Below are 23,936 nucleotides of genomic sequence, written 5' to 3' on the forward strand. Positions count from 1 at the left end.
ATAGTCCTCATTCGGACGCAATTTCCTAGGCAGGCCTAAGATTTAGGAGTTGCTTCTTTTGTTACTGAGAGTTCGAGAACCAATACACCAATAAGGTCACAGCCCTGCTAGGAGCAAAGGGATGGCAAGACCACTGACATGGCTGAACAGGGATGAAGAGTTCTAGACGCTTACAACATTCTTCCTCTCTGCACCTGAACGCACATATACATGGACCATATCTATCACACCATTTATTGAGCATTTACTGTGTACCAGGCACTGCACTCGAATCTTTCAGGATCACATAGCTCACAGTCACCATGCACAATTCAGATCTACATACCTACATCTGTTCAGCTGTTAACACTGCTGCCAAGCTGAATACTTTGGTATTACTGAGTGCTTTCCCAGTTGCTTCAGGTACATGATCTCTCATCCTTACGACAACACAACTTTATAGCCAGGGTATCTATTTTACAGGTAAGAAAACCATGGCTTTGAAATATAAAGGGACTTCCCCAGTGACATCCAGCTCTTTTTTTTGAGACGGAGTCTCATTCTGTCACCCAGGCTGGAGTGCAGTGGCACGATCTTGGCTCACTGCAACTTCTGCCACCTGGGTTCAAGTGATTCTTCTGCCTCAGCCTCCCGAGTAACTGGGATTACAGGTGCCCGTCACTGTGCCCGATTAATTTTTGTATTTTTAGTAGAGACGTGATTTCACCATGTTGTCCAGGCTGGTCTTGAACTGACCTCAGGTGATCTGCCTGCCTCGGCCTCCAAAACTGCTGGGATTATAGGGGTGAGCCACTGCACCTGGCCGCATACAGCTCTTAAGAGGGAAAGTCAGGATTTACGCGAGGGTCTGGCTCTCTCCAAAGCCTGTGTTCTTCCACATTAAATGGACTGAAGGCTGCCAAGCAGATATCCTGCAGTGGGCCACTGCAGGGAAAGCAGCTGGAGAATTGGTTTGTTGTTAGCAAGGAGTTAAGAGCAAGGGTCAGCACTGGCTGCAGAGGAGGTAGCAGCTATGGGCCGAGGAGGACAGTTTTCTGGAAACCGGGCTTTGGCTTCACTAAGTTGGAAGGATGGGGGATACTGGCTTCTGGGCTAACAAAGGTCTTGCCCTCTCAATCAAGCTATTCTAGAGCTTTGAACGAATAACAAAATAAACACTTCTAATGCTCTGGCCCTCCTGAGAGTAGGAAGATCACAGGGCATTCCTCCAAATCCTGCCTTGTTGATTCCTTCAGTAATGCCTCTGATTATGGTTCAAGACCCACCTCAAAAAAGTATCAAAGCAAAGCAAAGACTGAAGTGGAGAATATATGTGTTTTTAAATGCACATGAAAAGGGCAAGGATTTGTGTGCTTTGTTTTAGGGAAAAAAGGATTTTTAAAATTTTATTTTCTAAAAATAAAAGGCTGCTGTTAGGCCAGTTATATTCATGTGTTGCACACCAAGGGTCCCTCTCTCCTTGTACAGCAAAGCAGCCAGCCCCAGTAATGATTTAGGGGAGATTAACAAATATGTCAATGTCTATTTTCTGCTTAATTTAAAAGCGGCGTCTATAAAGATTTTTGACTTCTGAACCCTGTTCTCCTGAAAGAAAGAAGGTAAGAATGAGGAGGGGGATAAAGAGTGATTATCCTATCATTGATCGTTTGTCAGGAGCATTTCTTATTCACTGGACTATTGTAAAAAGCTAAGCTCTCGATCAATCCTGTAAGCTCCCTGTACAATTAAATATCTTGAAATGGTTTTCTTTCTTTTCTAGCCAGATTGCAGGGCCTCAGGGTTTTTAGGAAAGCAAGTTGGTGTGTACGCATGTGTGAGTGTGTTTAAGAATATGCTACAGAGAGAAAAGTCATTCTTTTCTAGAATCCTACATTAGGAAATGGCTTAAACAGGAGGAAAAAAGGTAGTTGCTCCCAACCTTTCCTATCCAAAATAAAAAGTCCCTATGCAAGTTGGGAGGATTGCCTGAAGCCAGGAGTTCAAGACTAGCCTGGACAACAAAGCAAGACCCTGTCTGAAAAAAAATGCCGAGTGTGGTAGCTCACACCTGTAATCTCAGAACTTTGGGAAGCCAAGGTGGGAGGATGGCTTGAGCCCAGGTGTTCAATACCAGCCTGGGCAACAAAGTGAGGCCCTGTCTTTCCTCTCCCATGCCCCTAAAAATTAGCCAGGTGTGGTGAGGCGTGCTTGCAGTCCCAGAGATACTCTGGCAGCTGAGGCAGAAGGATCGCTAGAGCCCAGGAGTTTGAGGCTGTGGTGAATTATGACTGTGCTGCTGCACCATCCTAGGTCAAGAGTGTACAATCTTTTTTTGGGATGGAGTCTCACTCTGTTGTCAGGCTGGAGTGCAGCGGCACAATCTTGGGTCACTGCAACCTCTTCCTCCAGGGTCCAAGTGATTCTCCTGCCTCAGTCTCCTGAGTAGCTGGGACTACAGGCGTGCACCACCATACCCGGCTAGTTTTTTGTATTTTAGTAGAGATGGGGTTTTACCGTGTTGGCCAGGATGGTCTCGATCTCCTGACTTTGTGATCCGCCCGCCTTGGCCTCCCAAAGTGCTGGGATTACAGGCGTTAGCTACCATGCCCAGCCAAGAGCGTCCAATCTTTTGGCTTCCTTGGGCCACATTAGAAGAAAAATTATCTTGGGCCACACATAAAATGCACTAATGCCAATGACAGCTGATGAGCTGAAAAAAAAATTGCAAAAAAATCTCCTAATGTTTTAAGAAAGTTTACAAATTTGTGTTGGGCCACATGTAGCCTGCAGGCCACAGGTTGGACAGGCTTGGTGTAGGTGAAAGAGGGAGGCCTTGTCTCTTAAAAAAAAAAGTCCCCATGAAATCCAAAAAAATGCAAACTTCTAATTAAAAATTTAAAAGTGTTAAACAGAGAGGAAATATCACTGATCAAATAAGAAGAGCTAACAGTATTGAGATCTTATTATGCACTGGTACTGTTTAAGTACTTTTCATCTCAATCCTACAACAATCCTAAAAGATCAGATGAGGAAACTGAGGCACAAAAAAGACAACTTGCCCAAGGCCAAAGCTAGGAAATGGTGGAGTTGTGATTTTGGACTAGGTAACCTGGTTTACAAGCCCATGCTCCTTAAACAAAACAGTTCGAAGCGACTTGAAAGTGTCTGCAGCATGGTGGCCTATCAGGTGTTCCTTGGAGCCAGGATACAATGAAAAGCCACATTTCTCCTCCACGGGATCAAAAGTGAAGAAAGGCTGGGCATGGTGGGTTTTGCCTGTAATGCCAGCACTTTGAGAGGCTGAGGCGGGAAGGACTGCTTGACGCCAGGAGTTTCAGACCAGCCCAGTCAACACAGAGAGATTTTTAACTCTACAAATATTTACAACTTAGCTGAGGGTGGTGGTGCATGCCTGTAGTCCCAGCTACTCAGGAGGCTGAGGTGGGAGAACTGCTTGAGCCTGGCAGGTTGAGGCTATAGAGAGCTATGATCATGCCACTGCAGACCGGCTGACAGAGTGAGAATCTGTGTCTGACAGAAAAAAGAAAAAGCGGAAGAGAAACTCCCAAAGGAAACAAATGATTGCTGCAGCAGGAGGCATTTTTTGCCCAGCCGTGACACTTAAATAGGCCAGGAGAAGGCCAGCCCTAGCTTGTGTATGAACAAACTACATGTTCGAAGTAGGATTTGGGGGAGGTGACATCTTCAAAGCCCAGAATAAAAATCAGACTGGTAGACTAAAAATTCTCTGCTCAGCCAAAGGCCCTAGTGACCCTGTTGAAATCTTTTTCCTTTTCTGAGCTGAGTTCCTCATTTATGTAACAACAATCCTAATCTGGCATACAGGGAAAATGTTTTATAAAAGAATGTGATATTAAAGTGTTTTTAAAAACATTCTCAACTTTTAAAAAAGTTATACTTGGTGATGGGCACCTGTAATCCCAGCTACTTGGGAGGCTGAGGCAGAAGAATCGCTTGAACCCAGGAGGCAGAGGTTGCAGTGAGCCGAGATCACGCCACTGCACTGCGACAGTGCGAGGCTCCGTCTCAAAAAAAAAAAAAGTTATACTAAGAAGCCTATGTAAATTTAAATCCAATTTTAACTTTGATGGGCCCTTCTTCCTTTTCTTAAGAAAGCAATTTGCTTTGATTGGTTCAATATTTATGATGCTAGAGATAAGAACTGGACTACCCTCCCCAGAAAGCTCCTGAACATCTCAGATATTAAAACATACTTCCATCCCTCAACCTTGAGACTTTCTGAAAAATCAGCATAAAAAAGACTGGAATCTTATTAAGATTCAGAAGTACAAACACAAGTAGCTGTTTAAAAGATCTATGTAATCACATTTTCTATGTTGAGAGAAATTTTTCTACAAAGATAGTAAGATAGGGTAAAAAAAAATCCTGCAAAACTATTTCTATATCCATAACAGGTGTGCCTTTCTTTACACAAAAGCATTCTTGAAAAACTGCGTAAATCAGATCCTGTTTTAAATGCCTTAAGGGAGCTATTTTATGAGGAACCCTGCAGTGAATCCTTTGGTAAGGCAAATAATCCTTTTGTAATGGGAATAATTTCTCCCAATGTATCTAGTTTTTTTTTTTAAATTCCATTTTCATATATCTGCTTTTCTTCAAAGGGGGCCATACCTATCTAAATATACCCACATTTGCATATTGATTTTAACAGCAATCCTCTCGGGATGTTTAACCCTAAAGCTCCTTACAATAGTGGTGGTGCTCTACTGTTCCTATTTTTTAAAATCTTTATATTAATAGTAAACCCAGAGATTTCCAAATAGGAATAAAAAAAAAATAGTGTTGCCCCTTCAGCCTTGTCTCTGTGTTTCCATGCAGGCATATCCACATAAAAAAGTCAGGAAATAGCATAAAATTCTCTGAATTCTTCTGGTAGAAATATGCCTCTGCAGTCTTCATTATTCTCCATCCCTAATTTTCCCTCCCTATGTCTGGCAGGTCAGGATACTGGGAACTGGTCATTTGGGACCAAGACACATTCTGATGACAGCTTTCTCTTGGGTTCCCTCTAACTAAATGCCTGCCAGGCCCCTCTGGCCAAACATAATTATGAATCACTGCTTCCTTGGAGGAGGCAAGCCCAGGTGCTTTTATAAATACAATCGGATAAAAGGATCAAACTAAAATGACCCCTTTCTCTTCTCAGAAAATACTGTCACTATTGCACTAAATTACACCAAGCCAAATAGCTTCTGAATCAGTGTAAGGGGTAGGTTTCCAGCTACTGCTAACGTAAAAGAGGAGGCAAGATCCCATATCTACCTCCGTGATAGAAAGCCTCGTGTTATTTCTCATCAGCCTCCTTACCACAGAGGACACAGTGGCCACAGTGCCAGTGAAGACACTCCAAGTTCAACAGGTGAGAGGTGAAAGGCCATTTACTAAGGCATGCGTATCGGAACTTCTTTCTTTCCTAGCTTTAACTTTCTAGGCAAAGACACACTTTCTGCCTCAATCAACTCTGGCTCTTTTCAGCTTTCAGCCTCTCAAAGATGGACGCAACAGTTAGAAAAAACACAACTCAGATACTTTGATCACCTCTACCAGAAAGGCAGCTTAACCCTTAAGTCTCCTTAGCCCAGGGAACAGTCCTTTTCCTGTCGTTCTGGCTGCCAAAGGCTTTGGAGGAAGGCTTTCCTGAAGATTTTCACAGACCTCACCCACCACCACAATGCTCCAAATCTGCACCCGGGGCAACCTTGAGCCCAAAGCACCAGGTGAGGGCCAGCAGCAGTGCTCAGTCTATGCTGCCGCTCCCTGTGGCAGGCAGTCAGGGCATGTTCTGTGTGGGCGCAGTGCGGTGCTGCGTGGCAGGCTGCCCAGCTGCCTGGGAATGGGGCCACAACCAAGAACAAGTTCTCCTGACTCCTTTGCCCAGGTGCTTGCTCTTCGTACAGAGAGAGAGGGACAGTGGGGAACTTACAATTGCTTCACACTTGGGCTGGACAGTTCTCTCCCCATCTAAATTGATTTGTCATTTCTCTCTGAACACAAGAGGAGGGGAAGGATCCAGGAGAGGACTCAGGTCACAGCACTCAAGAGGCCAGGCTAGCAAGGCCGTCCCACTCCACAGCCACTCTCCCTGCTCCTGGCCCTGTGAGGCAGTAGAAGGATGTCAGAGAGACAAAAAGGCCTGGGAGGGCTGTGGCTCTATTTCCAGAGAAGACATTTAATTTCCTTAAGGCAACCAAAATGGTAGGAATCCTTGTAACGACTCTACCAAGCCCTGGTTCTGGGAATCTGGGTCAGAACTGGTTCAGCAATGTAACACTCTGGGGCCTGGGCTTTGTTCACTTTTCTTTCTGAGGTAATTCTTCCCTTACTTCGATTAGGAATCAGTATAGGCACTAATTACATATTCTCTGTTATAATCACAGACTTGCAAACTAGTAATTCACTATCTTTCCACCCAAACTAACCATGTAAGATGACAGAAGTCCATTAAAAAAAATAAAAATTCTGGAACAGATGAAGTTAGCTGCTCAGAAGTTAAATTACACATTCTTAGAGAATAAATAGTAATTATATTTTTGAACACAGTTAATCAGTTGTGCACTGGTTTGCCTAAGTGATCCTTGAGCGCGCTCCCCAGTAAAGAGGCCGATTTGGGGAGAGAACGGGAACGCAAGATAACATCCACTCCTATAGGCTTTCTCCTAAATAAGATTTTCTCCATGGAATTGGCTTTAGATTACAAAGGGAAAGAATCCTTGTTTAATTTAGTTCAGGCTCAGTATTCAGCTGAGGAAAAATCTATAGAAATCCTGAGAAAAGGAGAACACAGAGAATGAGAATTCTGTTCTGGGCTCTGATGTACATTTATTTTGTACACTAGATGATTCATTTTTTTGGCCTCAATTTCCCAATCTGAAAAATGAGACCATTTTCACCCACTTTGTGAAAAGGAATCTTGGTAGTTGGATTCTAGGCATTGCTAAAGGAGCCAGAGCCATTGTGAACCCCAAAGGAACTGGGTTGATAGTATGTCCTATTATATCCAGGCTGACCTGTTTTGTCGCAGATCCATCTGCCTGTGTATGATCCCCCTGAGAGATACAGCTACTACTTCTGTTTCTTTTGTATTTCCACATGTGGGATTGAGCCACAGAGAATGCTGGATACCATATATGGCCATCTGTTTTTTCTTTTTTTAAGATGGAGTCTCGCTCTATAGCCCAGGCTGGAGTGCACTGGTGTGATCTCGGCTCACTGCAACCTCCGCTTCCCAGGCTTCAGCAGTTCTCCTGCCTCAGCCTCCTGAGTAGCTGAGATCACAGGCGCCCACCACCATGCCTGGCAACATCTGCTCTTTCTAATGATTAAGACGGAAAGATAATGATGCAGCAAAGTAAATGCATACTCATCTGCTCCTCTTATTAGCTAGGTAAAGGTGTGATCTCTGCTTTATGGCTGGAAAAACCTGCTGTTCGGAGAAGTTAAATAATTGACAAGTCTCCTGCTTAGTTATTCTTATTCCCAGTCCACTGCTCGTCTTCCCCAGCTGCCCTAGGCCAGAGCCTGCTTCACATTTAGCAGACTATGGGTCTTTTTTCAAGTGCCATTTTTGTCAAGGTTAAATAAATATGGTTTTCTCCAATGTGGATAGGAAATTGATAATGAGATGATTTGTAACAAATGATTAAACGGCTATCACTTGGGAGACTCCTCCCTCTCCCCTGCATGTGCTTCAAAAGTTAAAAGGTGCTGGGTGAAGGTGGGAGCGACATCACTTTCCTTGAAGAGAAGGAAGCTTCATCCCCACACCCCTCACCCTCCAGCCCTTCTGCAAACAGAGAGAGGATCCCTCTCCCTACCACACAGTTACTCTGAAGGGATGATAACAGCCATTGGGGGGTTAAAAAGAGGCAGTGAACCCCCAGTTAATGAGTAGGAATTCAGCAGGCAGTGTAAGATAAATGGAGCTCTCTCTGCTTCTGCTAGAGTCAGCATGAACTGCGGCCCTGCGGCTTGTTTGTGGCAAATGGAGTGCGCGAAATATCAAAGGGCAGTGATCCAGAAGAAGACCGACTTTGACAAATTTTAAATTGGCCAGAAAGAAAACCAGCAAAAAGAAAAAAAAAAAAAAAAGGAAAAGAAAACGAAAGAAAAAAAGGAAAAAAAGGAAAATTATGCAATTTGCTGTGTCCTGCAATTGCAGCATTGCTGCCTTTGTATGGAATTAGTGGTAAAAAACAGCAGCAACAATCGCTGGATGCTAGGAGCAATTATGAGCCATCTAAGTGAGATGCTTATCAGTGACTGAAGCTTTTAGAGCTCTCTCTATGTACAGTTGTAAGTAACTTGCTCTTGAGCTGCAGTTACTTTAATTAAAGTGTATGGGGTTGGTCAAAAGTAATTATCCTGTTTGGAAACGAAAGAGAAAAAAAATCACCTCAACAATTCCGGGTGGCAATAGATTTCAGAAACAACTTTGCCCATTTCTTGTATGCGTGCATTCCCCATAAAAGGATCAGAATGTGGTGAGTTAGAGTTATTGGTGGCTATTACCCAATAGCAAACAATGGGACACAAACAGGGTTGATTGTAACCCAAGTCACCGTGTTTGGCAGGCAACCTGACTCAGGGCTCCAAATGCCTGGATGTACAGTCTCCACAGTGTAGGCAAACGGGATTTTTCTGTCTCCGGATGGTGGGAATACAGCCCCAAAATGATACCTTATTAATTAAATTATCATTTGGAACATACATGAGCTAGCCTCTCTCTTCTTTATTCCTTCCATTCACTGAGTTTCACTACCTTCTAAAGGCAATCTCTGTTCCTTTAGAAAAAACAAAAACAAGCAAAACCAACCGACAAGAGAACCTCGAGCAGTTATCTTTACTAACATAGCAAGGGGCTCAATGGGAGACCTGGGCAGAAAATCGTTGTTTTAGAAGAATCTGAAACTCATTTAGACTCTGGACTCAACACAGGACTCCCATGGTTTAGTCCTATGTTCAAATGGCAAATACCTTCCAAAAGCTCTGAAAACAAATGAGCAACAGAGTGATGGCTGGAAGCATTAAGCACGCCTGCTCTCAGGGCTATTCCTGGCGCAGCTACTGTTTGGAAGCACACAGTGCGCAATCTTTACTTTTTTTCTCTAACTCAGGATGACCACGAAACACTGCCTGGGTAAAGATTCCTGCTTTTCTATCCCATCTCTGAGAAATGAAGTGAGCTGTCCAAAGAAACAAGCAGAAACAGGACATATTTAAGTCTAGCATATTCTCTGTCTGGTGAGGCCTGCCCCCAGCAGAAACTCTAGCTAATCATTCTCTACAAGGACACCTTAGAAGGACGGGCCTTTTGTACTCTAAGGAAATATTAGGGAAAAAAATCAGGTGACTTTTGCTTTTTTAGGGCTCCCTTTCACTATTATACACACTATTTCATTCTACCGGGGTTCTTACCATACAGAGGACAGTAAATAAAGATTATCATGAATTTGATCAAATGCTTCAGTGCCTCCTCCCCTGGCCTATGAATGCACTCATTACAAATCAGCTGAATGGCTCATTGATTTGCCAGGAGGACAAGCAGACATACCCAATCGCTCAGCCAAGTGGATGTAGACTGGGTCCACCCGACGCATGGTTTTCACCAGATCCTTTCTGCGGAATTTGATTTCTACTGTCCCTTCTGGCTCCAGAACAGATCCCCTGGATCAGAGAGAAAGAAAACAAAACAGAAAGAGAGGCACTTTAAAGGAAGGAGACAACAGAATTACGCCAGTTACAATTTGTGGACCAGGAAATAGCTTCGTTATGGTTTGCCTACCTATGGTTAACAGACATCTCCCCAGGGAGAATAGTAGGCACCAGAGAAATTTCTAAGTGAGGTATGAGAAAGGCCTGGCAAAAAGCAATTAAAAGAATTCTCATTACCACACCAGTCGACTTCCATCTCAAAGGGTGAAGAATACAGGTTCCACCACCTACAGCTGATAAGAGTAACAGGAATCACATTATTTTCCAGGGAAAAAATGCTGTAGGCACAGTGACAGGGGAACCACCTCCATCACTTAGACTGTATGATGAAGAAGGGCAATGCCTTCTTTCATCCTATCCTCTTCTCTTCTTCTCTCTCTCTTTCTCTCTCTCTCTCTCTCTCCCCCCTCTTCCCCCCACCCCCTTTCTCTCCCTCTCTTCCCCTCCCCTATACCACAGCTGTCAGTCTGCTTGTAGGACACTGGTGAGACACACTAAGCCAAGCCAAGTAGGCGGTAAAACCTTCTGTCCAGACCGGGCGCGGTGGCTCATGCCTGTAATCCCAGCACTTTGGGAGGCCGAGGCGGGTGGATCACGAGGTCAAGAGATCGAGACCATCCTGGTCAATATGGTGAAACCCCGTCTCTACTAAAAATACAAAAAATTAGCTGGGCATGGTGGCGCGTGCCTGTAGTCCCGGCTACTCAGGAGGCTGAGGTAGGAGAATTCCCTGAACCCAGGAGGCGGAGGTTGCGGTGAGCCGATATCGCGCCATTGCACTCCAGCCTGGGTAACAAGAGCGAAACTTCGTCTCAAAAAAAAAAAAACAAAAACAAAAACAAAAAAAAACCTTCTGTCCAGTACTATGGAAATGAGCAGAGTCAAAGGTCTCAGGGTTACTTCTATTGCATACTAATGATGTTCAATCCCCAGAAACTTTGCCTTAAAACATCTTTTTAAAAACTCACAAATTTTCTAGTTTAAAAAATTTATAGTTAATGTTCACTATGTACATGGCACTATTCTAATTACTTACATATAAATGCTTACAACAATCCTATACTCAGTCTACATCTACTATGTAGTAAGATTCTGTGATTACTCCCATTTTACAGATGAGAAAACTACAGCACAGGAAGTTATGAGACTCATCCAGATATAACACGTGGCAGGACTAGATTTGAAACCACACAGTCTGATTCCAAAGTCTGTAGAGGAATTGTCTCCGATCTGATATCAGATGAGTTTAGGACTTAAAAATCATAAACCCCTAAGTGCAGAATGTAAATAATAAACCCTTTAAGCCTAGAGATTTGACAGTGAGACTACTGGACTCTCCTAAACAGCCTTTTTTTTTTTTTTTTTTTTTTTTGAGACGGAGTTTTGCTCTTGTTACCCAGGCTGGAGTGCAATGGCGCGATCTCGGCTCACCGCAACCTCCGCCTCCTGGGTTCAGGCAATTCTCCTGCCTCAGCCTCCTGAGTAGCTGGGATTACAGGCACGTGCCACCATGCCCAGCTAATTTTTTGTATTTTTAGTAGAGACGGGGTTTCACCATGTTGACCAGGATGGTCTCGATCTCTTGACCTCGTGATCCACCCGCCTCGGCCTCCCAAAGTGCTGGGATTACAGGCTTGAGCCACCGTGCCCGGCCCCTAAACAGCCTTTGACATAGAAGGCTGAATTTTGGGGGACAAGAGAGAAGCAAGTGGTTCACTAAAATGATTGGAGGTAGAAATTTGCTAGGAATATGTCAAAGAAATACATTTTGAAGTTAACTACTTAGGAAAGAGCTGAGAACAGACTATGAAAGGATGACAGATTAGATCTGCTTTAGTTATGTAGTTTCAGGTACCACCTCCCAACAAGCCTGAGGTCTCCCTTGCAGTTTTGTAAGGTGCTACAAACACCATGGTCTTCGGCTTCCTAAAATGCCAGAGTAAGGACCTGGACTCTAATGGAAGGAAGAAGCTTTGGTTTGGAATCACAGAATGTGGGTGCCATAGCGCACCTCAATGGTCATCCATCTCATTCTATAGACAAGAAACAGCCCAGGGATCGTAAGGACTGCTCCAAGTTTCTCACGGTCAGTCGCAGAGCTGGGTTAAAACCCTGGAACTCCAGACTAACAACTCAGTCCTTCTACTGCAACTCACTTTAAGCTCCCTCTGCCATACTTAAGGAAGAGATAGTGAATAGGCACATCTGAACAACAAATAGGAGGAGAGAATCTCTCTGAGTTTGGGGTTACCTGGAAGAGAAGACTTCATGGTTAAAAAATCTGGGATGGGGATTACACTGAGAAAGGCTACTCCAGCCTGGTTTCATTCTCATGCCAGCAGATACTATTTAGAAAGCCTATTCTTCTGAACTTGGAGTCCTTTGGGAAGGGAAAGATTCAAATAAAGTTGCCATGGCCGTAATGTTCTCCAGGAGGAAACCAACAGCTACAGGGTCCCTAAAGGCAGTGAATGGAAATATGGAAGTCACACTACCTGCTTTCTCGGTCGGCATACATCTCCATGTGCCGTGGGTTGATGGTAGAGTCAATCACGACCCAGGAGCCGCCCCGCAGTTCGGCCTGGGGAGGAATGTAAACCAGCACAGGCTGGGAGCACTCCCTCAAGCTGTCCACAATGTAAGCACCAAACTTCAGCACTTGATCATACATATCTACGGAGGATGAGACAAATTAGAAATCATGAAATTCCTCTTCCTCAAAGCAGTACTTTCAAACACTGTTCAAGACCTCTGGCTATGGGTAACCTCCTTATACTATGCCTACTGTTTGCTTAACCTGAAGACTAAAGGGAGTATCGACCTGTATCCCATTCAAGACTCTAGAGGATCTTCAAAAGCACAAGAGAGCAACAGAGAGATGCACTGTCTTTCACAAGACACAGTGTGTAAGTCTTCCAGATTGCATTTCCATTTTATATCTTCCCTAAATTTCTGTGCTCAGGTTTCACCACATTAATTCACATTTGCTCTACAAATGTTGAGTATTTTTCATGTCAATATGTGCTCTCCCACTACATTAAGTTTTCTAAAGGAAGGAACTATTCTAGCTTTTTTTAGTTCATCTCATGATGCTTAGCATAGGATGAGCTCTTCAAATGTGCAGCTGACGGAAACTAATCCTTTAAAAATTTTATCTTCAAAAACTATTTTTCATCTTGGTATCCCAATAGTCCAGCCCAGTGCCTGAACATAGTTAGTGGTCAATAAATATCTGCTGAATGAAAGAATGTTGAATAAATGAATTAAGATACTCTGGAGAGACTATAATAAGAAAGAAAAACATTCTTTAACAGTTGCATTTTTATAAGGTATCAATGAGAATTTTTTTTTTTTTTTTTGAGATGGAGTTTCACTCTTGTTACCCAGGCTGGAGTGCAGTGACACAATCTTGGCTCACTGCAACCTCCGCCTCCTGGGTTCAAGTGATTCTTCTGCCTCAGCCTCCTGAGTAGCTGGGACTACAGGCGCACCACTACCATGCCCAGCTAATTTTTGTATTTTTAGTAGAGACAGGATTTTACCATGTTGGCCAGGATGTTCTCAATCTCTTGACCTCGTGATCTGTCTGCCTCGGCCTCCAAAAGTGCTGGGATTACAGGTGTGAGCCATCACACCTGCCCAAGAAAAGTTTTAAAAATACTTAGGAAATACCACACAGCCACATGAGAAGAGACCCAGTCAGGGCACCATAGTAAGACTCCATCTCGCCGGGCGCGGTGGCTCAAGCCTGTAATCCCAGCACTTTGGGAGGCCGAGGCGGGTGGATCACGAGGTCAAGAGATCGAGACCATCCTGGTCAACAAGGTGAAACCCCGTCTCTACTAAAAATACAAAAATTAGCTGGGCATGATGGTGCATGCCTGTAATCCCAGCTATTCAGGAGGCTGAGGCTGGAGAATTGCTTGAACCCAGGAGGCGGAGGTTGCGGTGAGCCGAGATCGCGCCATTGCACTCCAGCCTGGGCAACAACAGCAAAACTCCGTCTCAAAAAAAAAAAAAAAAAAAAGACTCCATCTCTACAAATAATAAAAAATTAGCCAGGCATGGTGGTGCATGCCTGCAGTCTCAGTTATTTGCCTGAGGTGGGAGGATCACTTGTGCCCAAGAGGTTGAGGCTGCAGTAATGATCTTGCCTGCACTCTAGCCTGGGTGACAGAAGAAGATGCTGTCTCAAAAACAACATAAAACAAAATAAACAAAAAACAAGAAAGGAGCCACCTCTTCATTTTGCTGAAGAGTACGCTTTGTAGGCTGGGCATGGTAGCTTACACCTGTAATCAGAGATCTTTGGGAGGCTGAGGTGGGAGGATCACTTGAGACCAGGAGCTCAAGACCAACAGAAGGAGACCCTATCTCTACAAAAATAAAAGAATTAGCAAAGCATGGTGGCACATTCCCATAGTCCTGGCAACCCAGGAGGCTGAGGTGGGAGGATAAGTTGAGCCCAGGAGGCCGAGACCTGCAGTGAGCTGTGATCATGCTGCTGTACTCCAGCCTGGGTAACAGAGTGAGTTACCAGAGCCTGGTAACTCCTGCCTTAAAAAAAAAAAAAAAAAAAAAAAAGGACATTTTGTAATCCCTCCGAAGCCAGGAGCAGCCTGAAGAAAAGGACCCATGATGTATACATAAAGTGAGTCCCTGGAAAACTGGATCAGTTATTTATTTTCCAATTTGTTATGGACTTCCCATTTCTCAGCTCACTGAAGTCTAAACATTGCTAAAGTTTTAGGTTTATGAGTCCAGATGTTTAATGAGTACTTCAGTGGAGCCACAATAGATCCTTTCTAAACACCAAATAACAGGTTCAACTGAGTTCAAACTTTCTTATCAAAGAGAGGATCTCAATTTGGAATAAATCAATTCTGGGAATCCAAGGCAAAGAAGCATTTTTCAGGAAGTTAAGAGCAAACCAAATAGAAATTGCTTTCATTGTAGTTGCTGGCAAATTAAACTGCCACCTTCTCCAAAGTAAAAATGGCTTAATATACAAACCATCAGTGAGCACAGTTCACTGCAAGGCGCATGCTCCACTGCCCCAACCTGGTGTGTCAGTGAATACTTCAGAAATTCCAAGTTGCTCCGGAAAACACTCCCTACTCTATGTGGAATGTGTATGATTATATACTCCATGTATATGATCAGAGTGAAGACATTTATTCCTTTGGGAGAAAAGCAAAGACCAAAAAAATTTACTGCTAATTACACAACTGCTGTATGAAGAGCAGGGAATAAAGGACTTTAAGCGCTTTACGCTAATTCTGTGGTTATGAAAATAATTGCTCAGTTCAAATTATTTTAACTAAATTAATTCTTTAGTGGATATTTCAACCAGTGCTACATAATAAAATAATTGTGTAATTAGCAGTACATTTTTCAGTGCTGCCAAGTGTACAGTCTCAGAACAAGTAACAGAAAAGAAGTGTCCCTCAACAATATCATGCAGAGAGGAAATGGAAGGTATAGATAAAAGGAGAAAATAAAGCAATAAAAGACAGCACAAAAAGTCATTCTACTTGAAACAGAAAAAAAAAAGTTAGAGGTTTAAGTGAATACAAAGTTTCCGGCCCTCTCACTCACTTCTTCTTGTTAAAGACTTAGCTACAACAAAATCTATCTCTGTATTATAATTAACAGATTGAGATCCCAAAAAGAAGAGGGAGACTTTATTTAAAATATATTTCCACTCATCTATTTTAAAAAATACTAGATTTCATGACATATGCAAACAGTTTTGAATGAAGATAAGTGTATGTGAGCAACGTTTACTTCTGTGAAATGGACGTGGGTTCCTTTTTGGCGTCATCAATGGCTAGCTTATTGTGTACCAGAGAGCATGATTATATATATACACATAAAAATCACTTAATCATCAGAGCATCATCTTACTCATATATCCAAGTTATAGGTGAGTAAAACTGAGGCTTAGTTAAATAAGAGTGGTGGATATAAGACTCAAATCTAGATCTTGTTGGGTCTAATGTCCACATTCTACTACTTCATTCTTTTTTTTTGAGGTTGGGGGGCACCATGGTCTTGCTCTGTCACCCAGGCTGGAGTGCAGTGGCACGACCTCAGCTCACTGCAACCTCTGCCTCCCAGGTTCAGGTGATCCTCCTGTATCAGCTTTCCAAGGATCTGAGACTACAGGTGCATACCACCATGTGCAGCTAATTTTTGTATCTTTTGTAGAGATGGGGTTTCACCATGTTGTCCGGACTGGTCTCGCTAAGCTCAAGCCATCCGCCCACCTCGGCCTTCCAACATGCTGGGATTACATGAGTGAGCCACTATGCTGGGCCTCTGCTACTTCATTCTTACTGCTATGAGAGACAGCATGAGGCTGACGTACTCTGCTTTTCAACATCTCATATGATGAGTAAAATAAAACGAGAAAAAGAGACTTGAATACATGACTGAATATTCCCAACTGTTGCTGGATTTCCTCTATTTTCAGAAATGTTTGAAACTATACTGATATTCTACCAGCTTGTGTGAGGCTAGGATCTTACTCCCAAACAAATATTTTTTGGCCCCAAGACTGTGAGTAGGAAAGGGGCATCAGGCTTTGTTAAAGCTGACATATTTGGGACTAATATATGGCCTCCATCTAACTTGGAACACCTACACACCCACAGCCCAACCATCAAAACACCCAAAAAGCAGGCTATTAAAATATAAACAAACACACAAATAAACTCTGTAATCAACACACTCAGACTGAATTGCAGCTGCCCCAAACCACATATTTTGAAAGGCAGGTTGAAACACTTGGCAACAATCTGACACACAATTGTCTGAAATCCCTTCATATTTAAGAGATAAAGCAAAAGCACAGCCAAGAGCAGCAGGGGAGGGGCAATCCCCAGGGTTTCGTTGAGAAATCAGTCTAGAGAATTTTAGCTAGCATAGAATGTTAGACAGCATATGTATATGCTGTTAATTCTCAGGCCTTGAGAAAGGCAACTGGGAATGGAAAATACTGATAGGTTCCTCACTGGAGAGGCGGGAGTTTGGAGTTTTGTAGCATGCTGGGCAAAGCACATCTGCATGAATGGTGATCACACAACCTTTGCAGTGTGCTCTCAGCACCCACCAACTCTACCTAGGGACTTTATTGTTATAAACATGGATAAACCGTGGCAGCCACATGTACCAAACAAGGGAACAGGGTGGCAGAGTGTTTCCACAGTGTCCCACACTCTTGAAAATGAAACAGATCTTACTGGCTTGAGCAAGATTATCTGTTGGAAACTGAAGGTAAACATTAGGCATACACAAGCTACACATATATAATGTCTCTCCTTCGTTCATTATGACCGGCTGACACTGTATTTCAACATCCAAGTAATCAGAGACTTTAAAATAGACTTTCATTCCAGTTAAAGTTTTCAATAAATGTTTTTTTATTGTTATTTATAACCTGTCCCAGGAAAAAATAATAAGTATAACATGAAAAGCCAACTGAGAGTGACCCTGTAGCACCAGCAGTGAGGCAGCTTAATATCACTGGGATTTGCATCCTATCAAGCTATTCATGCTGAGGCTGGGACCCTGGTGCTAATTTCTAGTAAATTTCACGCTTGATGTCTCCCTGTTGTGGGTCATTGCCGGTTCGTCTAAATAAACTGCTTCCAAATGGCTCTTCCATCTAAATATTCAGCCAGTTTTTATAATTTAATTTTGCATTATGCTGAATAGCCTTCCGGCCAGATAGAGCTCATTGGAAAAAAAGCACCAATACCATCTTGACATGCTTTTATTTATTTATTTATATTTTTACTGCTCGAATTAGACCTCCTAGGCCGACTAGTAAAGAGTTTTTTTTTTTCCCTCCACTAATGTCAATTTTCAGCATAGCAAGAGCTGTCTCTAATCTTTTCCTACTCATTACACACAATTTTGGAGTCATTTTACCCACAGTGCAGTCGGCTCCTGGCTGTGTGTTTGTGTGCACTGAGGGATGGCATAATTGTTTATTTTCCCTCCCTGCATAATCCCCAGCCAGTATTGAAACCAAAACTGCAAACATCTCCCCAAGGGATGTGAAGAATGACAAGAGGCCCTCAATTTAGGTCCCTTTACATGAGATAATATGTAGGAAACACCCTGATCTGTATGTAAATATGAAAGGCACTGTTCCTCCCCGCTCCTACCTTCATAGGGATCTCTATCTTCCCCAAAGCTTATTTGTCTTATGCAAGGTATAAAATCAGCACCAAAATTAAGAAGACAGAACTGGCCCTGGTCTGTATCGGGCCAATAACTCATTACAGACCGAGGGCAGCAGGGAGAGGGAATGGGTACTTATTGTTTAAGGGGCATAGAGTTTATGTTGAGGATGATGAAAAGATTTGGGTGTAGATACCAGTGATAGTTACATAACACCGTGAATGTGTTTAATGCCACTGAATTGTACACTTACAAATAATTAAAATGATACATATTATATATATTTTACCACAAAAAATGAACTCCTTTCTGAGCTCTTCACAATAACCAAGGACAGCCCCAAAGTAGAGGGGAAGTATGTAGAAAATAACTTTTCAGGAACCTTGACATTTGGTTATGGGGATATACTAGCAGATCTGATTCTGGTCTTAGCCTCTAAAATCAGCCAACTTTGTTACCGGGAGTCAGACGGATCCACCTTCCTCTCCCAACTCTGCCATTTTTTTTTTAGCTGAATGAGCTTGGGAAATTTACTTAACCTAATTTACATAAATCTTAATTTATGTAAAATGTGGATAACAATATAACCTACCCCTCACAGGTGCTTGTGATGATTATGTAAGATAATACATGTAAAACTGTTAGCACAAGTTTCTGGTGAAAAGAGCTCAATGAATCTTAATTGTTGTTCTTATTGTTACAGGGCTAGCAGCTGATCTGGGCCTGAGCCAAAATAAGTAGCAGAATTGAAGGTTTTCCTAGAAGTAGCACATTGGAACTTTTGAACTCTGAACTGCACTTAGGATAAAATATCCAGGGTGACGCCCCAAAGTAATGTCAGGAAGCGTGCATTCTCAATGGGCCGCCACAAAGAGATAAGTAAGGAGTAATAGCATTGCATTCTCTCCCAGGTCTAACAAAAATATTAGAGCCAAGGAATTTGGGATCAAGTGAAATCTAATGCTGAATGAACCCCATATATATGAATGGGGGGTTTCAGACCCCCCTACCCTTTGATATACTACTACCATCTTCTTTTGAACATCCTGGCATTTTGTTTATACATATGGCTTTATCATTTTGTTCAAGACATTTTTCTTGTCTCTGTGAGGCAATGTCTGTTTCTGACTTATTTTGACTTATTACTGTTCTCTGAAGTGTCTAGCATAGTTCCTAACACACAGAACTCAATAAAAATGTATAGGATTGACTTAACCATATACTCTAAATTTCTCATGGTATTTCCATTAATTTATTATCTTGGTAAAAAAATAATTCACCTTGATAATCTAAAAAAAGTATACAATCATTAATTTGGATGTATAGTCCAAGTCTCCCCCAAGAAAAGTATAAAATGTGGTAGTTCTCCAGCAAATATAGGCAAAGGTAAACTTTTCAACCAAAAAAAACAAAACAAAACAAAACAAAACAAAACAAAACAAAACAAAACACACACACACACACACACACACACACACAGAGAGAGAGAGAGAGAGAGAGAGAGAGAGAGAGAGAGAGAGAGAGAAAATCAACCTAGTCTACATTTTGCCAAGGAAGCCTGGCCATACAGGCTCTTCCTAGCCAAGTAAGGAAAAATTGTCGGCAAAAATTTCAAATCCCTCTCACCACATAACTGACCATCTGGTAGCTTCCACAGACTTTTCCTCCTTCATAGGCTGGGGGTGCTTCTGTCCTAAGCTATTTTTAAGTGCCCTATCGAGAGGCATTTTCTTTCTTTACTTTTTTTTTTTTTTTCTGAGATGGAGTCTTGTTGTGTTGCCCAGGCTGGAGTGCAGTGGCACAATATCAGCTAACTGCAACCTCTGCCTCCCAGGTTCAAGTGATTCTCCTGCCTTAGCCTCCCAAATAGCTGGGATTACAGGCATGCACCACATGCCTGGCTAATTTTGTATTTTTAGTAGACAGGGTCTCACTATGTTAGACAGGCTGGTCTCCAACTCCTGACCTCAGGTGATCCACCCACCGTGGCCTCCCAAAGTGCTGGGATTACAGGTGTGAGCCACCATGCCTGGCCATCTAGGCATTTTCTTTTCTTTCTTTCTTTTTTTTTTTGTTTTTGAGACAGAGTCTCACTCTGTCGCCCAGGAGTTTGTCGCTGGAGTGCAGTGGCACGATATTGGCTCACTGCAACCTCTGCCGCCTGGGTTAAAGAGATTCTCCTGCCTCAGCCTCCCAAGTAGCTGAGATTACAGGCAACTGCCACTGTGCCCGGCTAATTTTTTTTTTTTTTTTTTTTTTTTTTGGTATTTTTAGTAAAGACAGCGTTTACCATCTTCGACGGGCTGGTCTTCAATTCCTGACCTTGTGATCCACCCAGCTTGGCCCCGCAAAGTGCTGGGATTACAGGCGTGAGCCACTGAGCCCGGTCAGCATTTTCAAATCACTGTTTATTCCAAAAGTTTCAACTCCTCCCTCCTTCCCCTAACCCATCCTACTGTTTTTTTTTTTTGTTGTTGCTTTTTTTTTTTTTTTTTTTTTTTTTTTTTCAGATGAAGTCTTACGCTGTTGCCCAGGCTAAAGTGCAATGGTGTGATCCTGGCTCACTGCAATCTCTGCCTTCCAGCTTCAAGTGATTCTCCTGCCTCAGCCTCCCAAGTAGCTGGAACTACAGGCACCCAACACCACGCCTGGCTAATTTTTGTGTTTTTAGTAGAGATGGGCTTTTACCATGTTGGCCAGGCTTGTCTCAAACTCCTGACCTCAAGTGATCTGCCTGCCTCAGCCTCCCAAAGTGCTGGGATTATAGGCATAAGCCACCCTGTCCTATTGCTTTAAAGAGCCCGGCCCTATCTCATTGCTTTAGAACCCCAAATTCTCCCCAAAACAGATGGAATTTATACTTAGTATACTCTCATACCCTCCAGGTATGTAGTCTCTAGCCTAGCATGGCCATGAATCCTCTGGCCTTGGGAGAGAGCTTCACTACTATAAGAGGTAGTGTGTTTCCTTTGGCTCTCCCTGCAGTGTCCACAGTGGCTCTACACATTAAGGATTCTCTGTAAATGGTCATACTGGCTGCCTAATTACTTAGCAGTTCTCATAGCATGGAGTAGAGCCTTTATATTAATAGTCTAATATGCTGGAGCCACGGGCTCAGGGCTATTGTTAGATAATAATACGACATAGCAGAAATTGCCACAAAGAACAGCCTCTGGTGCTGAATTTGTTCATTTTCTTTCAGTAAATGCTAATTTCAGTATCTGTCTTGGTCACTGAACAACATTAGGAAATAACACCAACAAAGTATATGCCCAGAAGAGACAGAGTCACAATCATATTTCCCTAGGACCACCAGAGTGGCCCAGCATCCAACTGTGAAAGGTAAATCCACAACAGTAGGTCACCTTGATAACACTAGTAGATTATTCTGAAATTTTGTATGAAATTATAAAATGTACTTTTTCCCATTCAAGTTGTGACTCAAAAGATGTCTCAGAGAGGGTAGAATTCCAAAACAAAACCTAGGCTGTTAGGATACCCACAGATACTGCCGAGTCTATACCCTCCCTCTGCAGCAGACTGCCCAGTAATCAGTGATGCTCCCCAGCCCACAGGCAGGCCAGTCACCTTTCATTCCACCAGAGAAGCCTCTCCAGTTGGCAAAGACCATCAGAGGCAGCCCTTCCCGGTTGAAGTCCTTGATGGCCTGATATGTCTTAAATGCAGAGTCTGGGAACCAAACCTGGCCAGCCTGCTGGATTATCTATTGGGAAAAGCCAAAGAAGACACAATTAACAACACAGCTCCAGGGGGAAATCTCTTCGAGGTGAACAAGATTTTACTTATTAAAACTGAAAACTAAAAATCAAACCAACAAAAACCATTGTTCATCAAGATCATGATGTTTGGAGTAAAAAAAGAAAGGATCTTGGATCTTTGACCTTGTCAAATACTATTCTTTTTAAGTTCTGCTTATAACAACTCTTTAATCAAAAAGAAGAATGTAGTCTTAAGAACCCTTGTTTGAGGTTTCTCAAAAGCAATTTTAAATGGCTCCATTATGCTACTCCTTAAAGCAAGTCAACTGTATGAGGTCTCCCAGTCCTTTTACCTTTGTGCTTAGTATAGCATTTTCCTGTACTGTGGCTAATCAATAGATGCTTGATGTCACACTGCTGAATAGCCTCCTCCCTGGCCTCCCCGACCCTTCACTTTCTGAATGGTGTCAGGATGTGAAAATATAATCCATTAAAAAAAAAAATGGTGCCAGGCGCAGTGGCTCATCCCAGCACTTGGGAGGCCAAGGCAGAAGGATCCCTTGGGTCCAAGAGTGGGAGACGAGCCAGAACAACATAGTGAGACCTCGTCTCTACAAAAAAAAAAAAAAAAAAAAAAAATTAGCCAGGTGTGGTGATGTGCACCTGTAGTCCCAGCTACTCAGGAGGCTGAGGCTGGAGGATCGCTTAAGCCCAGGAGGTCAAACCTGCAGTGAGCCAAAATCACACCACTGCACTCCAGCCTGGGCCATGGACCATGTCTCAAAAACAAAAACAAAACAAAACAGAAAAACAAAGGGCTGTGGTGTTCACAGTTGGCATTAGGGCAGACTTCACCATTAACTCTAGTTGTAGCTCTTCCACGTGCATACTCAGAGAATCGGGGACCAAAGAGCTTTCAGTATTATCTCAGCTGCCTTTCTGTAAGGCCATCTCCCCAACAAAAGTATACTGTTTCTAGCATCAACAAGACCACTGTAAAGACTTATTTAATTTTTCAGGCAGAATTTAGCTTCTAGTCCATCTAGAGTCATCTTAAAAGTGAGCACATGATGTTCTAAAATCATTCAAGGCTGCTAATGCCCTTCCCTCTAAAACTGATGGTTTGCAATGCTCCTGCTATATATATCCACAGGCACTACGAAGGGAAAAACCCTCCAAGCACAGGCTCACAGTATACTTGAGGTGACCTACCTTGGCTTCAGAATCCAGGTTTGCTGGATCAGCTGGGATACTTAGTTCTACTGTTCGGGTTTCTACAGCAACAACTCCCACAGGTATTCCTCCTAGCCTGATAAAAAATGAGCCACATAAGAACCCAATGTATGTCAACATTATAGCTAGCCATTTGTTTTCCAATCCCACATCAAGACATTGGGGAAGAAACTAGAAACACACAGAGAGAGCATGGGGAATCTGATTCTTCTACGAGTTAAATGTGACACTCTACAGATTTGATATTTACTCTCTAAATATGGTGGGAAACCACACTCAGAATCTCTCCTATTCTGAAATGTCCCGACACAAGATAAATTCAAACCAGGGGCTGTTCTAGGGGAGCCTCTGCATTTAGACTCAACAGCCTAGCATATACACATATCCCTACCTCTGTGGCTGCCAAATGAAATTTCTCAATTCACTCCAGAGCATTTCCTTGGTGAAGATGGTAGAAAACGGTCTGAAAGGTGGTAGGAATCTGAGACTTTCAATAACTTTTAATGAGTTCTGACCTTGCTGAAATGGAGCTGTAGTTTTCTGTGGAATATTAACAATGTGGTTCCAGATAAGATTTGAGGGTAAAATAGGTCATACTACTGGGCATATGGATAGGGTGTATGTGGGCATGTTATGAGGATGATGAAAAATACATGCCTAGAGTAGGGAAGTGGATCAACAAGGCCTTAACTTTCTCCTTCATCGGAAAAGAGCAATGGGACAAGGAAAATTTTTAGTAGTAATCATGGTGAAATCTATATTAGAAGTATATATTTAATCTCAAAGCTAGGTTAATTTTAAAAACTGTGTAGGAGCTCAAAGCCTCTGCACCTATACTCCATGATGACCTCCCAATTCGGTCCTCAAAAAGATTTTCTAGGAAAAATCAGAGAGCAAGACAAAGTATAGGGTGAATCTTTACCCTGGAAAATGTGATTCAGTCTTCATTCTCACTGTTGCATTCCTTGGGGTTGGGACTGGGACGGGTTATAGTCTTTCATTCCCCACACCATCTCCATAACAAACTTTTCCATGAAGGATGGCCTTTGGTTGTTAAATTGG

The 23,936-nt window shown here is 42.7% G+C and overlaps 1 protein-coding gene across 15 annotated transcripts in view; it reads right to left on the bottom strand.

Annotated features, from left to right (window-relative positions):
* ACACA (acetyl-CoA carboxylase alpha) overlaps positions 1-23,936 on the bottom strand; it is a 328,053-nt gene that overhangs the window by 16,378 nt on the left and 287,739 nt on the right. For 14 of the 15 annotated variants that reach the window (XM_032280776.1, XM_032280784.1, XM_032280783.1 and 11 more), the window contains 4 exons: positions 22,854-22,950; positions 21,511-21,646; positions 12,228-12,405; positions 9,572-9,684 (listed from right to left, as the gene is read on the bottom strand). In XM_032280776.1, the coding sequence (XP_032136667.1) occupies positions 9,572-9,684; positions 12,228-12,405; positions 21,511-21,646; positions 22,854-22,950 (524 nt within the window). Of the gene's footprint in view, positions 1-5,944; positions 6,116-9,571; positions 9,685-12,227; positions 12,406-21,510; positions 21,647-22,853; positions 22,951-23,936 lie in introns of all 15 variants that reach the window. The other variant, XR_004269722.1, reaches the window with a different exon arrangement.

Source organism: Sapajus apella, unplaced genomic scaffold (assembly GCF_009761245.1).
Source record: "Sapajus apella isolate SASKATOON/1434 unplaced genomic scaffold, GSC_monkey_1.0 scaffold12, whole genome shotgun sequence".
Lineage (NCBI taxonomy): Eukaryota > Metazoa > Chordata > Mammalia > Primates > Cebidae > Sapajus > Sapajus apella.